Source organism: Eimeria maxima, genomic scaffold (genome assembly GCF_000499605.1).
Source record: "Eimeria maxima Weybridge genomic scaffold, Emw_scaff135, whole genome shotgun sequence".
Classification (NCBI taxonomy): domain Eukaryota; phylum Apicomplexa; class Conoidasida; order Eucoccidiorida; family Eimeriidae; genus Eimeria; species Eimeria maxima.
In genome coordinates this window covers 38,320-55,545 of record NW_013564331.1, presented here as the reverse complement: position 1 = coordinate 55,545, position 17,226 = coordinate 38,320, and the positions used below count along the sequence as shown (strand labels likewise).

Sequence of the window (17,226 nt, the reverse complement as noted above, 5' to 3'; positions counted from 1 at the left end):
CCCCCCCCCAACCACCCACCCCTCGCTTTTTGTGCATTACATACGCGACTGCTTTCGCCGCAACTGTGTTTGTAGTGCTATGCCTTCCGCCGTATCGAAGCAAAAAGCCCAGCACAGTAGCCGATGCAGGCATCATGCCGCACCTGTTTTCATTTCAGGTGCTGTAAGCGGCGAAAGCCCAACTGTGTTTGCAGTGCTGTGCCTACAGCCGTATCTAAGCCCACCATAGTTATACAGAGCAAGACACTGTATCCAAGTGGGGTCCCTAGTGCCCGTTTGCTACTTACATAGGCTTAACCTGATGCAGGCAGCTGTCTGGTGAGCCAGAGAAGCTGAAACCATAGATCATAATTGCTCCCACTCTGTTGACGTGCTGGCCGTGCAGACGTTCGGAAAGTGGAGCCGATGGAACCAACTACTCCGCAACCAACATTGCAAGCAATTCTGCTCTACCTTTTTTTCTGTGCGATGAGGCTGATGGAATATTTCACCTGCCACAACGTAACATGCTCTCTACTCCTACTGTGGAGTCTGGTGATGGACTGCCACCGCTGCAGCTGCTGCCGCCGCCGCAGTTCGTAGCCAATTCAGTGTTTTTTGCCTAGCCCTTGTTCAGAGGAGCAATAAAAACGCACAAGGGGAAGTACTTCAGCAAGCAAGCTAGCCCCAAAGAGGTCTTCGCCAGAAGCGGTGCCGCTCGCCCCTCAAGATTGCACTCCAGTTCTAACGGTCAAACTTTGTGGGCAACCCCGTGTAAAAAGGCAGTACATAAGGTGTGAATACCTTTATTTTGACCACCAAATGTAGTAACAAGCCCCATTGTCGCACTCTGAAAACGTTTTTGCCGTTGTGATTGCACTGCACCTCAACCAACCCATAGACAACAGCCAGCCACGCCGCGTTTGGTCTCGTGATGCAGAATGGAAGGTGCGTCCACCTTAATTATTTGGCAAATTTGAAGTCCGAAACTTACACACCATAAACGTGATCTTAAACTTTGGTCTGATATTCACCCTTCAAACGCATCACCGCTAATCCGTTTCCCTACCGTTTGGAGTTGGAACAACGGTCAGCGGGGGCAGCCCCGTGCCCCACGTCAAGAAATTCACAACTTCCATTATTTTGAACCATCTTCTAGGTTTGAATCTGAAGAGTTCAAAGGGGGAATGTTGAGGGGTTTTCGGACTCCTAGTGTGTCGTGGATTAACCGAGACAACGAGGGGCGGCGCGGTGCGGACCATCGAGAAACGCCAGGAGGATTTCTGAAAATGCAGAAGAACATACGGTTCTTGAAAGACCATAAATCTATTTGAATTATATAGAGACAATAAACAAGCTGGGCTAGTCTGAAGAAGACAACTCAAACTTCCAATCCTAGTCAGCATTGAGGGTAGGGTTCAGCAACTAGGTTTGAAGACATGGGTATTGTTGGGGTTGTTGATTGGGTTGTAGATTGACATAAGTGCAGCATGGTCCTATCTGGGAATTTCAAAATCTGCTGGCAGTATCATTTAACAGCGATAGAAGCCTGAAAGTTAGGGTTGCAGCCCACTGTGATAGTATGTTCGACAACTGGGATATTGAGAGTTGTAACCCAACGCAAATTATTGATCAAATGGCTGCACTTGGGACTGTGTTGTCATAAGCCATGATCTTCGAGTGTAAAGAGGCTGTTGAGTTTGCTTGCATGGCTGTACGACCACCGGCAAACCGCAACAGCACAATGCAGAGAGGGCATCCGTTGAGCGGAAGTTCGAAGCAAGGGGAACTTAGCCACCACTTGGGCTTAGCCTTCCAGAAGGGAGGAGTGTCTGAAACAGTAGAGAAGAACCCTCTGTTAGTGACGGTGCGCAGGGCGTCGTCAGGACGACAGAAGGAGACCACAACTGGAACAGACACAGACGTCTGGGCTGAGTTTCCGTGTAAAGGAGCAGGATCTGAAGAGATGTCTCTTTCTAGTGATTTACTTGATGATGAATACGAGGACATATTTGTCGTGCAGCAACACAAGAAGACAAACGACCTTGAGGAGCTTGGCAAAACCCTAAAGGAATTTCTTGCCTGCATCAAGCACGTTAAGGGAACAGTTGCAGACGACATGCATGCAGTGAGCAGACAGCTTGCCAAGCACTCTGCCGGCGTCACGTCTGCTAGATCTTTCGGTGAGCTGCAGCACCACATCAACGAGATCGTCCAGCTGAGTGGTCCCGAGGTGAGCTAATTACCCACCGACCATTTAAAGGTGCACGACGTGCTCGAGCAAGCCTTCAAAGTGTTCGCAGAGGAGGAACGAGCCTTAACACTGTACTTCAGCCCATCCAATTGTCTCTAGAGGTTTAAATTAATCTTTCACGCAGGGCATATTCATTCATCGTGCTCGCAGAAGTTACCGGTGTGCAGTTCATGCGTTCATGCCTCTACCAGTTCCTACGTACTGCACTTTCACACTGCTCAAAGGCAGTTTCTCTGCTGGCCGTTTGCTTCTTCAGTTGGGCTGCGCGTGGTCTACGGTGAAGGTTGGCGTGGGGGTAGCTTCTGTGCTGTCGGGAAACCTCTTAGTTGGCAGCTTCATGGTGGCTCTTGCCGCTGGGTCCCTGGGGACTTCGCTTGTGTGGAAGGCTCACAGGGACAGCCAAAGAAAACCGGAATCCCCGACAGTGATTGACGATAAAGAAGAAAGCCGTAGGAGAAACGAGAGGAATACAGTGCCCAAGGGGTGTGTCTCACGCCTACGGATGGGCGATGACGGAGAGAGTCGGGATCCACGACTGCTTCGTGAGCCTTCCACCAGACAGAGCAAAGATCGGATGCATTCAGTGCAGTGGTCACTACATACGAAGGACCTCCAAGATGGTTCCGTACTCTTAGGGGCTGGGAAAGAGCAGCTGGAAGAATATGACGCCTGGAGTGGGAAAGGAAAGAGGAAGGGAAGCCGCAACAGCAGCAGATGGCTATTCAACTAGTAGCATGTGAGAGTCGAAGAAATGCACTGTATGCGGGAACCTTGGAAAAGGTACTGCAACTGCAGAAATCTCGTGCATACAGCACAGTGCATGCAGAAAATAAGTGTGTTTATATAATTTTTTAGCATATCTGGGACAAATGTAGGCGAAATCCTGAAACCCCTGTATAAAACTAAGCTGGAGGCGCAGCAGAAGTACCGACAAATCTTGCTGTCATGTGCTAGTACCTGTAATGGCCCAACCGGTTCTGCCAAGGAGCTGATACTAGGTAGTTGGTGGTTGTACGCTGCAACTGTTAGGGGTGAAGGATGAAAGCAGGGGTTCAGGCGGTAGTAGCAGCAGCCATGAGAAAACTTTGAGGTGGAAAAACAATAGGATTGCCTCATCAAACCTGAAGAGCAACCCCCTTGACTGTTACGACTGGGGTGTTGATGGACATGCGATGTGGTGTTCTGCGGCGTTGGTTGCATTGCGGTTCATTCCTGCAAGGCAAAAATGCATGGAGGATTCCTAGTCTTGTGCACGTACCTCTTCGAACTGAATCTGGGTGGTGGCAGTGCTCTCGCTGCTCTCCAGGAAGCCTACTGAGGAGCCGCTGCCTTCTCCATATCTGACAGGACAACGTAGACAGCGGGTTCATTATGAGTTTTCCGGACAACCATCAAGATTCAGCCTCTTCACTACTTTGGGTCGCATCAGTGCTCGTCAACTTTGGCCAGTGATTAAGTATACGGCTGTTAAATTTTTCCTGTCATTTTGATTAGGCCACGTAACTTCCGCGGCTTCATCAGGCTGCGGCCCTACTTGACATGTTTGTCGAGTTCGTGTTGGAGGCAGGTACTATTCACCTTCTCCGATTCTGTAACTGGCAATGAGCGGAGACACGACCCGCCCTAATCGTGTGACACCTGCTCGCGGGGCTGTTTCTTAAAAGTCCCTCAACGCCCGCTGGCCTTGTTCGCCCCTAGTATTTTATTCATGGATCGCCGACTGCCTGCCTCGGTGTGCCAGCAAGCGAAGAGTAAAGATTCGACCTGCTGTTGAGCGGGCTCCACTTTTGCATTGATAGTGTCTGCAGTTTTGCTTCATAACAAGGTATCACAAGTGGACAAATGCGGGACCGAACTTGCACCCCGTCTCAGGCCACGCAATCAACCCAGATGCATGCAGCGTGGCACTTTCTCTTGGATTGACAGTTTGTTGTTCGCCTATGAAGGTTATGCAGGGTGCTAACTCGGCAGAGCGTCAGCCTCATTGTGTAGTAACTGTATTGCCTAGAGGTAGGCTTTGTGTAGTTGGCTGAGAGAAGCATCCAGCTGAAGGAGATCCAGCATCATTAGCACCACCACGAGGACGCAGAATGCACCAATTGCTTGCGTTGCTACGGTCGCAACAGCGGCAAATGAAAGGCTGATGACAAAGAAATGAACCGACAACAGAATGACAAGGGGCAGGGCCACCTTCTCCTTGGTCCGTAGCCTTCTCACAATTTCCCCTAAAACACTCCACCATCGTCGTTTCAGGAAGTTGGTGTCTGCGAAGATATTCTTTCCCTGGAACTTAACTTTCTTCAGAGCCTTCTTGAGATTCATCCCTGATGTTGAGCCGACCAACGCCATAGCTGAACCACTGAAACGACGTCGTGTCTTGAGAGAGCGCGTGGAGACGAAGGAGGGGAGAAAATCCTGTTCATTGGCGTTGAACAGAGCCGCCGGATGCCTGTAAGGCTTCCTCAAGGCATTCACTGAAGATGATATCTCAGAAAAATTATGAGGAGGCGTTGAAGGGTAAGCTCGTCCGTTGCTCTGTCGCCGGGCGTCGTCCACTTCCGCACGCGCGAGGCTGCGTATGGCTGTCTTCAGAGCACTACCTACTGCCTTGCCAAGCCCCTTTAATCCTGTTTGACAGAAGAATCGAGCTTCCGCTGCTGATTGCATCACCTGCATTTGGGCGTACTTTAACAACGCCCCACTTGTGACCGTTGGATCTTCGTCTTCTACACTCATCACGTGCAAGCCGAACTTCGCTGCTTCCGCATTACCCTCGAAAATAAGAGCAGTCACTTCACCCAACGCTTTACGGAGCAAGCCCCTTAGCGGCGTCTGGCTTGCTATCCATGTAGCGACTTTTCCCTTCCATGATGATAGAGCGAAGCCTGGCAACAAAAACAATGTGGGCTCAAGCATGGACCATTGGACTGTTACCGAACTTACCCTCGTGCCGGGTCAACAAGTAAAATGGACAGTTAGAGCGTTGTTGCTGCAATGTTTTCGTTTACCAGGAAAGCATCTATTCAAGTGCACTGGGTACAGGAGACTGTGGACCTGTGGTAAGTTTTGCTAGAACCTCACTCAGGGAAGCGGACAGCGCAGCATGCACTCTTGCAGTTGCTTGGGTAACTTCCATTTCCGCCCAGTCCTCTTCCGCATTTTGTAAGTCATGAATGAAGCTGTTTGCTTTCTGTCTAGCCGCCTCCAGGTTATCACTTGCTACTAGGTAGATAATAGGTTTGAGAGTGGCCCGCACCTTCGCTTCTTGTCTTAAGTGTGCACACAGAACGTTCGCCTTTGTGCCGGTTTCCATGGCCTCTGGCGTCTTGCATCTTTGCAGATCGAGAATAAACGCGCTGGCTATAGCGTCGGCTAGCAACGCCTGGAAAAGCCCTTTTGTCTCAATAGTGGAACCATCAGGTGTTCGGTATTTCGGGCGACTCTTAAACATCTGCTTACATCTGTCCATGCGGAATAGGCTCAGTAGGAATCCTAGCATTGCCGAATCTACCATTTGTCGTTGTGATAGGAGCAACAAGAATTGCAAGCGTTTCAACTGCACCAAGTCATAAAGCATAAAGGCTGGTAGATTAACGCATGAAGTGCCTGCATGCGCCGTAGTCTGGCCGCTGAAGCTGTCTGAAGAACATGCGAAGGCAGCGGAGTGCTCATTGCTTCACTGCTAATCGATCATTGCTTCACACACGTGTGTAAGGCCGCTCACAATATTGTCGCGTCTTCTTGATTGACCAAGACGATCCCGCGCCGAAGTTTCTCCATTGGTGTTTTCGATGAACATTTCATACTGATGTCCAAATATGCAGGAGTTGGACTCCATGTCAGGGTACCTCCACACTCCCATAAGGTGCGGCGACTCTATTGCATCTCGGATATACTGCCCAAGTAATGTGGGGTCACTTAACTGTGGTACTGCGCGGACATACATAAGGTCGCTCTGCGACAATATCCAATCAAGCGGAGGAAGCATTGAACACCAATTGAGGTGACCATTGGCATTTATTCACGGTTTCCGCCATTCAAAAGTGTGTGTTGCATTTATAAACTATGTCTTTAATTGTGCAAACGTTAGGATTTGAAGTTGACGAAGAGACTGCTTCACTATGGAACAAGCCAGGGACTTACTTCCCATTAGACTCCTCAGTTTAGTGACCCCTGGCATGACGGGTGACAGCCACATCAATGTGAGGCATTCTGCAGACAACAGGGGAAGGAAAATATTGGTGTGTGCAATTGGTCAAACCAGAGAAAACAATGCAACCAGCATTAAGGGGCAACCGCCTGACGAGGCAGTTCGCAGGACAGCACTTCTCCGAGAACCCCCCGAGTCACACCCACAGCTGCAGATAGACGATTGTGTGTGCTTCCTCAGTGGTTCATGAAGTCAAGAGGAGTGGTAAGGCATGTGGAGGGTGTCGCAGGATGCGGATGGGATCGCTGACTGTAAATGCTTTCATTGCAGTCTTCGTAAACACGCCGCAGCTGAGTGGCAACATGCTTGGCATTCTTTCGGCAGGCCGTTTGTGTAGGATGGTTTGGGTATCTGATTCCCCTCTTTTTGATGCGGTTACAGAACACGTCGACCTTGGAATCAAGTTCTTGGTAGCCAAGAGGTAACTCAATGCAGTTCAGCAATTCTGAGCAACACCACATTATGCAGCGGCAGCACATCCTGTACACTCCAGTGCATTATCCACTGGGGTTCCCTAAGAAATTGGGGCCCATAAAAGGTTAACTTTGCATCTTATCTATCCCATACAGCCACCGAATGTGAAAGTAAGCACGCTCAAGCACCAGCAAGACTTACCGCTTCCAACACCCTTACTGACAAGATCCGATAGTGAATCGTGCTTCTCCCCTGTGAATTCGTGCTGCTGTGCAGTTCCACTTGGCATACTGGAGGTGTCTGTAGTAACTGAAAGCCTATGTGGTCTGCCGTGTGAGCTGGCAGAAGCCTCTTCGGAAATGGCATCTGCAAACCGCTCATCGGCGACTGCGCCGTTGTTGCCAAATGCACTTGGGGAAGCGGCCGGGGAATGCATGTGGTCTCCATCAGCTTGAGGTGCAGGAGGCTGATGAACCGACGCAACTACAACCGTCTTCCGAGTTGGCGTTCTTGAAGGTTCAGTGGTGCTTGACGCCGATGTTTGCCTCCCTGTTAAGGTTTCATCGCTTTCAGCGTTGTTTATCCCTGAAGTGGCAAGGGAGGATGAGGCACTTGGATGCTGATCTGAGATAGTTGGTCGCGCTGTTTGACTGCTTGGCTCATTCACGTCGGACTCGTCATCTGAGATTTCAAAGTCGTGAACCTTGCCCATTACTAAATCATAAGCTGTGGAGTACATATTATGAGATGCAGGAGCTTGCTGCCCTGTGTGGCGAACGATGTTTGTTGCTTGGGCTACCGCATCGGCTTTTGACTTTCCCTCCCCGAAACTGTCACTATCCTCTATAGTTGAATGCCCCTCTTCACTTTCAGAAAACGATTCGTCGGAGGGGCGGTGCCTGGTGCCTTGAAACTGGTACGCTCTGCGACTTTCTGTATTCCTCCTTGCTTGCCTTTCTGCCTCGGTCAGGGTCCTCTTTTTGCGCCTAGGTCCCATAGCGGAGATCTGTTGAGCCACATGCACACAGAGCAGCAGGTATATCTTATGGCTAAGCCTGCGTGCAGCAACAGATACAGTGAATGAACGCACTACAGCATTGTTGCATACGATAGCTCCAACGGTTTCTCTTTCGTTTCCTTTTAATGTCATCTAAACAGAGCTGTGGAGATAAGGGGTGCAGATTGCACCTGAAGATATCCCAACGGTCCGGCAGAGCCAAGATGGGGAGGCTCAATGAGTCCTGTTTGGCTTGGTGTGCTGCTTGACTCTCCGAACTCCGCTCTAGCCGTCGACCCCTGCACGCCCTTGTGACAGTCGTCGATGGATTCCCTTCTGTGTGCATCTGGGCAACATAATTACAGGGAGAACGCACGTAATAATGGTAATGTTGGCTTGTCTTACAAAGACAACGCTGACGTACGCTCACACATGTGGCACGTACTCTCGTCTCTTCGCACATAAATGAGCACTCGGCTCAGAATACTCCTACTCCTTGTCTAAACCAAGCAGGCTCGGCTCACTGGGATGCTATGGTGGAAAAGAGTTGCCTGTGGCTTACCGTTGGTGTGTGCCGCTGCGGATTTCAGAATTATTACCCACAGACAAGCACAAAGGACCGCAGCGTGCATTAATGAACGCTGCCCCTTCATGCTGCATGAAGCCCCGGGGAAGTGCAGGAGGCCTCTTTCTCTTCTACACAGCATTCCTATTGCCGCGTTCTAAACAGTTTGCTCAATGGCGGTTATGGCTTATTGTCGAGGCTTTCGGCAGTGACGGCAGAAGCTTGAGGCTCATGAATAAAAGGCCGCTTTTCAGCAAGCGAATGAGGGGATTCTTCCTTTGTCGAGTTGTTAGAAAATTGGAAGAAGTGTTCGAACACCCTGGCAACGTTTGCAGACGGGGAAATTTCGTCAGAGAGCCTGCGAACCCGTCTCCATGGTTATCTGGCGAAGGCCAATGAAACTTGAATTTCACCAGCCCATTCATTAGCTGTTGAGTCATAAAAGGAAGAAACGCCTGATCCTCTGGCTCTAAGTGCATTCAGAGTGCTTTTCCGACAAGACCCGGCTCCGTTCGTTTGCGCAAGCGACTAGTTTGGCCGATGAGCTCAGACAATAATAAGCCCCACAACAAATTGATAAATACGATCCTTATATTCAAAGAAAATTGAAGAGAATCACAAGCATGTGAAATCTAGCCTTCCCAAGGGCAGGAAAAGCAAAAGATACATGGGGGAGTAGCTGTCCCCCGAGTTGGTTGCTGCCCGAGCCCATTGCAGACACCGACAGAAAGACAGCTTTTCTTTATAGCCAGTGCCTATCTATCATCAAAAACAAATTGAATAGGGAGGCGGGAAAACCCGGTTCCAAATGCGGTTTTTTGAGGGCCAACATGGGTTGGTGTGCTGGAAGCGGATCGTCTGGTACACCAGCAGCAGCCCGTGTGAAGAGCATGGAGGTTTACCCAAACGGAGAAATGCAATGCCCATCGGCTGCCATTATACTACTTTCACTCTAAACGCTTGATGCAGAACTGGGTTGAGTTTGAAAAGCCTCTGACGAGTCACTTATTGAGGAAACCCGTGTCGTGTGGAGAGCACGGACGGCTTGGCGCTCTGACCAGACCATTGGCGGCCCCTCTGCAACCTAAGTGTCTTCCCAGATTTTGCATTATGTTATTTTTCTGTACATTTAACCCTTTAGGATGTACTTGCTTATCTTCTTAAAAGGGGCAGCAGCATCTCCGTAACTCGACTCACGAGATTGCCTGCCAATAGGCTTAATGCTCGTGAGTTCATCGAAACGCATATATCCTCCCAGTGAAGAGCATTCAATGAACGGATATATCTGAACCACCCTTTGAGGCGCATTCACGTCCTCATCATAAGGAATAGCCACTGCAGCCACACGGAGAAGGTGCTACTGAAGCGGCCGAATTAGCCGCCGTCAGGCAAGGCAACCCGTTCGGCTGCCTTCAGATGCAGGTTCCCCCAGTGTATAAACTCACTAACAAGAAAAACAACTGAAAAGTTTCACTTGACTTTCAGGGTCACTCCCCTCGTGTGGCCGCTCCCAACAACTCTGGTGTCTAGGTTCCCTTGTTGATGGTGCATTTGCTCACGATAACGTGCAGCCAAACATGTCCTTTGAGCATCACAGCTGTCACTAAACTCGACGAAACTGCCAGCAACTTGTCTATTCCTGGTTGTTTGCAGATGCATCGACGGCATGTGCATCACTGAACTGATTCCCCATTGTGTTGTACCCTCCAGTTTGCTTACCATCTCAAGTAACAGCACTTCGTCGGATTATAAAAGCGACTACAGAGTGGCAGTTTGAAAAGTCGGAACTTAGCATTATTGGCCACCTCCAGGCAGCTCCTACAGGCTGCCCGTTCGTGTCGACGCTCAGTCAAAGAGTGCAAATTAGTGCACAAGGACAGGCCCTGCCTACCAAACTCCCTCATCCCTACAGAAGAGTGAGCAGGCTTCCAACGAGGCTACAGGAAGCTGCATTACTACTACAACATAGATTGAACTGCATCTGTGCAGATGAGGATATGGTTGCACTGAAAGACAACACATTTCTCAGCTCCCACCCACTATGAGCCCCTTCTCCCCTTGCGTCCACACCTTGGAGGATATGCACATTTGCGAGCAGGTGCACAGTTATTCACTGTAGAACTCCACCTTCCTCTTCGTTTCCCAGGACTGCTGCAAAGCGGTTTACGTGCGGGGCAGCTGTTTCGTCCTGTCCTCCAACAGCATCATCTGCCCCCTCGCCCTATATAGAATTTACTTCGTGCCCTCAACTAAAACGACGTTTTTACATGAACATAAATGGTTGCACACGGAAATATATTCATGCCCACATTATCCAGCTGGTTTTACTTGCTGCGAGGATTTTCGACATAAGGCTAGTCGTTCTACAGTATTATTTCCGATAAGGAAGAACAAGGGAAGACTATGTATCCCTTTGCACGCCATCTGCGCTGCAGCAAAGTAAGGGATACTTTACACATCACGCATGTTCTAAAGTATCAAAGCTCCCGGCAAAAACCCAAATGGAGCAGCTGCTCCTGCACGGAATGTAAGCTTGGCATTGAAGCTTGACCCCATATACGTCCTTGAAAAGAAGGCCACGGAACAGACTCTTGCCAAGGCTAATGGTTCAGACCAAGTTGGTCAATAGCTGCAATACAGGATGAGCAGCAGTGCCTGCAGCATAAATACATATTAATTTTGATTCTGGCCGTTGTGCACGGGTAAACCTAGTTGCAAGATTTAAATCACTTAATGCTCCAGTAGACCGCCCGTCGGTCAATTCCTTTAACCCAAAGTATATTTCCGTGCTAGCTTCTCCCCACTAGCCAGCAACCGGGCTGTTTCGTTTCTGTAGAGCAAGTACAGTACACTACAATTTCCACTCAACTGCGTCCTTTCCTCGAGTCAGAATGCTTGCGCAGGGCTTTCCAGGAAGCGATCATTCCAAAGCATGAGCAACCATACGACCCTCGGGCCCTGTAACCGCTTAAGTTGTTGCGTTGTTTCTGTCAATTACATCTCCTTCTTCACCAGCACCACATGACGAAAGAGAAGTCGAAGGCAGGGGGACTGACCCCTCCTCTATGCCGCTGTCTGTAGCCCCACCGACAGTGTCGCGCAGCAAACGAGGCTCCTTAGCCTCTTCTGCGTTTCCTTCAGAAATGCTCGCACTTTCACCCGCCCGGGGAGGGTCTCCATCTCCTGCATAATCGCCACGCATTATCTCGTAAACTTCCTGGCGATGCCGGCCCCACAAGAGAGCACTCCCCAACGAGCTTGTTGCGACAGCAACCATCGCACCTCCCAAAATCAAATGTCCGGAGGCCAACGTGGCTATGCCTAGACCAACTTTTACACCAGCCCACACGCCGCTAACCTGCAGAGCGCACAGCATCCCAAAACGAACAAGGATGGAGTCCTGCACTCCGTCCCTGAAGTACGAATGTCCACAGTTTCGGTATTTGTAACAGCGCAGCTGAACAGCGTAACTCCGAGCTCGATATGTTGCGGAGATTGTTGAACCCGGAGGAACCTACCTCGGGACCGCCAGTGTCAACGATCTCTGCTAAGTGATACCGCGCCTCAGAGAAAGTTGAAGAAGCTGTTAAAGCCACAGAGTGCTGTAAAAAGTTTGTGCTGCGACTGCGCACTGCCTCAGCAAGGGCCTGCTGTCTCCTCTGCAGCTCTGTTAGCAGCCCACGCGAACTCGTTTGAGACGTTTCACTAGTCAAGTGATCTTGCCGTGTTTGTTCACATTCACATTCTTCCCCGTGATCCTTCTTCAGGCTATCTGGCTCATCGCATTTCCTTTCTCCTTCTCCGGAGAAGGCTTCCCCGTTTAATTTTGTCAATTCATCGCCCACACGTTCGCGTGTCGAAGGCTGCATGCAACTACCAAACAGAGGAACAACCAAGCCATCTATTGCCCTACTAGCCGCTCCAGCGACAGAAGAAACTGTAGTAGCCGCGTGTTGAACAACACCAACCGGGCGGCTGGAAGACATTCCCAATGTGGAACTCAACGATGCCCACAGCTTTTGCTTCTGCGGTTGGTCTTGCTGCAATGTGTCCGCTGCTGCTGGTGCCCTGGCCTTCGAGTCCTCCTCATTCATGGCTCCTCCCTGTCCACCCAGCGCCGGCAGTAGGCAGTGTTCACAGGCAATGGCAGTATCTGCAGTCTTCTCAAAACTAGCCAGCACCGGCCCAACCCCATTGTGCGCTTCAGCTGACATCACCGTACAACACCCGCCTTTACCCTCATCCTCTGCAGCAGCTATCGCTCGGTTGCGTGCATCCAGAAGCCGACATTCCATAAGAATTCCCGATGTCTTTGGAGTTGATGGCATACAACAGGACCCGCCGCCCAAATCGCTGGAGGGCGCGTGCTGGGGAGGAGTCGTCAAGTTACCTCTCCGAGCATCACCTGCCGATGCAGTAGACACCCCACTAACTGTTGCCATGTATTGTTTGGCAGCAGCTTCTGCTTCACTGCCTTCCAATTCTGTCTCTTCATCCGCAAGAGCCAAGCTGCAGCTCAGCTGCCCGTCGCATCCGCCGCTGGGGGAGCAAAGCCAGTCTGTCACTGCTGGAAGACGGAGCCTCCCCTTCAACCATTTCGAGCTGGAGGGCCCCTCGCTGTCCATTACTGGAGCGTATGCACAGCCACATTTACTCCATTTGATATTACTATCTTCAGCCTCACATGCACATTGGCTGCCAGCGCCTGGCTCAGCTTGGTCGAAGGGTGCGTCTCCTGGTGGGCTTGCAACAGAAGAGCCGAAGAAGGGTCCCAAGCCTATGTAGCTTGCTGCTGCCAACAGCGGCTTTGCTGTAGCTTCCCTGAAAGTGGAAAAGTCCGTCGATGCAACGCTGGATGCGGTGACTGAAACCGCTGCAGATGCATGCGTTCTTGCACTTTCCCATGCTTTAGAAGCCACTTGGCCACTCCTTCTCAGCAGAGATTTCTCCTGGTACTCTGAAGGCTTTCCGGATTTATTCGGTGATTCAACCGCCATCGTCGCCACAGCTGTTGCCAATGCATCAAGAAGTTCTTCACCCTGTGCATCGTTTACCAATGCAGCACGTGCAGGTGGAGGCACTTGTCGTCCCTGCTGTTGTTGCTGCTGCTGTTGGTCCTGCGTTTGCTGTTGTTGATGTTGCTGCTGATGTTGTTGTTGTGATTCTAAGTCATCTTCCGATGTTTCCCCCGCAGGAATCTGCCGAGGAATCTGTTTTCCTTCAGAACCTTGTGCGCCTCCGTCAGATGCAGACAGAGTCCCGCCAACACGAACAACTGGTGATGTCACTGGGGGCGAGTCTGCGATCGTTGAAGTTCCACAGGCTTCCTTACAGGCAAGCACACCTGCCCCCATTTTCAACGAACCCGAACAACTTTCAACTTCCACAGGTTCCCCTCCTGTGGCTTTCGAGTAGAGCATTGAACAACTTTCAACTTCCACAGGTTCCCCTCCTGTGGCTTTCGAGTAGAGCATTTCCGGCCCTCCCCGTCCCCGTTGGTCGAGCGCGTGTAGAGACTTTAGAGCAGCAGAAGGCACATCCATCTTCTGTACTGCTAATGCCAATGCTTCTCCTCGGTATCCCCTCGCCCACCTTTCCGCACGTGAGCCCCCGCTAACTCCGCTGACACGTAAAAGACAAGTCAACGACGGTAGGTATTCCACCTCCCCTCTAACTTGAAGCTGAGAAGCGTTCAAGACCGGCACATTCCTGCCATTACATCGCCGCCACCAAGTTTCATCATTTACCTGCTGCTTTGCTCAAGGCACATTCTCTGCTTAACCCGTTCGACTGCCAGTCTCCCGGCGCGACACGACAGACGGCTCTCAGGTAGTTGAGCAACAGTACTGTGAGGCCACTCACCGAACGAATTGTCAAAATAATGCAGGCAGTATCCAACAAACAAACCCCAAAATAAATCACTTGAAGATAGGACTGAGCGTTGCGGGTGTGCTGATGGGTTTTGCCGACGACGCTGGGGGTGTTCAGAAGACGGCTTTCGTGAAAAGTGTGAGAGAGGGCCTATCGCTTCCCCAGCAGAAGATGCACAGGAAAATACAGAGATACATTGACAACCATTCAATAAGCATAAGCTTTTCTCAATGCAACGACGGACCCCTCGTTGACCAGACCACCGGCACACCCCACCCCCAGCATCGTGGCGTGCGAAGTACATTCAAGTGAGCACTTAGCCTATGTAGAGCGCTCTAAACATCTCCTTACCATTAGACAAGTGAACTAGCATTACACTAGTGAAGTTTTGTTTTTGTTAGGCAATGTGAGGATTGGTAAGGTGCCTACTATTGTCTCCCGGCGGACCGAAATTAACGCCTGAATGGTGATTTTTGTCTAGACCTCCACCGGAGTAGGCTGCGATGACGTAGTAACTGCAACCATTCATTTGTGTGTCAGCTTTTTATGTGTACATGTAGGTGAATATTAGTGGAAAAGTGGTTTTACTGCTTTGCTCGAGGACTGGCTTTTTGTTGGAGGGAAATCAGTGGTGGGCCGTCCTCCCGTCAGTGATTCTTCCTCTTGGGTGAGAACCTACGAAGAACTCCTTCTCTAGTAGTTACACCTGTCAAACACACAAGGGGCAATGACGAGACGGAGATACAGTAGTACGCAGTTAGCACGTCACCACTTCCGGAAACAAACTCCATCGACAAGTGACAGCTACCCCTTATGCCGAGGTTGTTTTCCCCTTCGGCGCTGTCAACCCTAATTACTGCCCCAAACTCAGAGTTAAAGGACTTCCAATAGCTTTTGCAGTGTTCCGAAGGACTTCGCCAGCAGGAAACATGGTCGTTCTGAAATATACCAGAATGAAAGCATAGTGCTGCAACAATCCCCTAATGAACGAGGCCAAGGCCAAATTTGGAGGCAGAGGTGCAACACGCTGCCATCATGTGTGGTTCGTTTCACGAGATAGTCAACGGGAGGAAAAACCTCAGCAATCGCGCTGGTTAGGCGTTTCTACAACAATTTCGGGCATTCCAGGAAATTCTGTTGCTGATTGTTGGTGGCACAGTGCATGCATGACATTGCTCAGCGAAAGATAAGAAGTGGGTCGGTGTGAAGCTGTATCACAGTGTGCCTGAAATGTGTACATGCATTTTTACGGGATAGGAAGTCAGCACTGATGGGCGAGGAAGTGCAAAACAATTGTTGAAGGGCGCAGTGCGCGCTTCGAAAGTCGGCTGGAGTATGCGGGTCTGGAGTAGGAGTTGTTGTAAGGTGTGCAACAATTACCGCCAGAATTTGCCACCATTCGGCATTATATTGAGTTCCCATACCTTTGTGGGGCTGGGCCATTCAACATGAAGAATATATTGCAGGTCAGCTGCATTTACGGAACTCCCATCTCCGGGGTGTTGATTGCATTATGTTGTAGCAGTCAGTGATTAACGAGGATTTCCACTACATTGAAAATGCTCCGAAAGATCCCTACACAGAATTCCGAAAGATCCCTACACAGAAACTGCCTTCTAATGACTCCTTCACTCTTACGAATGATCTCCACCGCATACGTGTAGCCAGGAAGATCAAGAAGCAGTCACATGTTTCTCCTACGGCACAATTCCATTGACGGACGTCGGTATTACTGAGGGTGATCTGTCTATGGGTAGGGGGCTGCAACACTAAATTCCTTCGCGGCATATTGGTAGTAGTGGAGAGGCAGCAACTTGCTGCTCGGAAGTTCGCAGTTCCGCCCAGAACGCGGAGGTAGGCAACCTCACTGACATTAGCTGACCGATGACACGGCTCAAGCAAATTCTAAGTGGTGAGGAAGTACGGAAGGAGTCGCACAAGGTAGAGTTCGTTCAACGGGAATACATGAACTGGACGTGTTGCAGCTACTATCAGGCAGGAAGCTTTCAACTGGGCCGTATGCTACTTCTTTGAAGATGGAAACCCCTGACACTCACCCCTGACAGCCTAGGGGAAGACTAAATTAAGGTTGGCTAGTGGAGAGTCCACTTTCGGTTGAACGCCTTTCCTCTTCATGCTCTAACGAAGCACCGAGCAGAGCATAACATACGATCATCGTTTACAGTGCACAATAGAGGTCGTAAGTGTAAGGCCCCACAGCACATGCACCATGACTTGTGTCTGCACATGCTGGATATCCTGACCCGTTTGGATTATTCAGCATCAAGCTTCTTAGTAACTGTAAAGCGCGGAGAAAAAAGCTGCTGACACTAAAGTTTGGTTCCCACGCTACTTGCTGATGGCACAAGGGTCTGCTTCAGCCTGCTAAGCTAAAAGAGTGAGCAGATGACCCATCTTGCCACCACTATTGGTTACAGCAAAAACGGAGGCGCATTAGTTCTCAGTGCAAAACACATAGATTGTGGAACGTGGAGAAATGCAGTAAAGCGTGGAGGATCATCCCGTCCTCCGTCTTAGCGGCGGGGCATCTGGCACAACAAAGAAGGCAGCGATTTGTTAGTTATGGCTAGAGTAATTCTTTTCTCCGCTGGGCGGACAACATGGATTTCCGCAATTGAGCTGTCCCGGCAAAACCACTAAAAACTCAAGCCCACCTCTAATTGCATCCACTGAGTCGTGTTTGTACCGAAGAGGAACGTGAAACAACATAGAACAATTCGAACTAGAGAATATATCCACATTCCCACCGGCGGAGTGAAGTATGAGTGTTGGAGGCACAAAGCCCCTGGCGCCCACGCCTGCATGCGGCAATGCCAGGCCTCTCCAACCACTCCGTTTCCCGCATAAAGATAAGAATCCTCTATATATGAAGATTTTCAACAGATGGGTTTTCTTTGGTAGGGCAGTTTCCTTCA

The 17,226-nt window shown here is 50.2% G+C and overlaps 4 protein-coding genes across 4 annotated transcripts; 1 reads left to right on the top strand and 3 right to left on the bottom strand.

The window, feature by feature from the left end:
- Positions 1-1,648: 1,648 nt before the first annotated feature.
- Positions 1,649-2,963, top strand: EMWEY_00016610 (hypothetical protein, conserved; the record flags this gene model as incomplete). Its single annotated transcript, XM_013479764.1, has 2 exons — positions 1,649-2,212; positions 2,490-2,963. The coding sequence occupies 2 exons, from the start codon at positions 1,649-1,651 to the stop codon at positions 2,961-2,963; spliced, it is 1,038 nt and encodes a 345-aa protein (XP_013335218.1).
- A 1,274-nt stretch (positions 2,964-4,237) lies between these two features.
- EMWEY_00016600 (hypothetical protein, conserved) lies at positions 4,238-5,684 on the bottom strand (the record flags this gene model as incomplete). The annotated part of the gene is made up of 2 exons (XM_013479763.1): positions 4,238-5,118; positions 5,315-5,684. 2 exons carry the CDS (start codon positions 5,682-5,684, stop codon positions 4,238-4,240), a joined length of 1,251 nt encoding a protein of 416 aa, XP_013335217.1.
- Positions 5,685-6,619: 935 nt separating this feature from the next.
- Positions 6,620-7,854, bottom strand: EMWEY_00016590 (hypothetical protein, conserved; the record flags this gene model as incomplete). The annotated part of the gene is made up of 2 exons (XM_013479762.1): positions 6,620-6,888; positions 7,059-7,854. The coding sequence occupies 2 exons, from the start codon at positions 7,852-7,854 to the stop codon at positions 6,620-6,622; spliced, it is 1,065 nt and encodes a 354-aa protein (XP_013335216.1).
- A 3,533-nt stretch (positions 7,855-11,387) lies between these two features.
- On the bottom strand, positions 11,388-14,575 carry EMWEY_00016580 (hypothetical protein, conserved; the record flags this gene model as incomplete). Its single annotated transcript, XM_013479761.1, has 3 exons — positions 11,388-11,777; positions 11,938-14,128; positions 14,535-14,575. The coding sequence occupies 3 exons, from the start codon at positions 14,573-14,575 to the stop codon at positions 11,388-11,390; spliced, it is 2,622 nt and encodes an 873-aa protein (XP_013335215.1).
- Between the last annotated feature and the right edge of the window lie 2,651 nt (positions 14,576-17,226).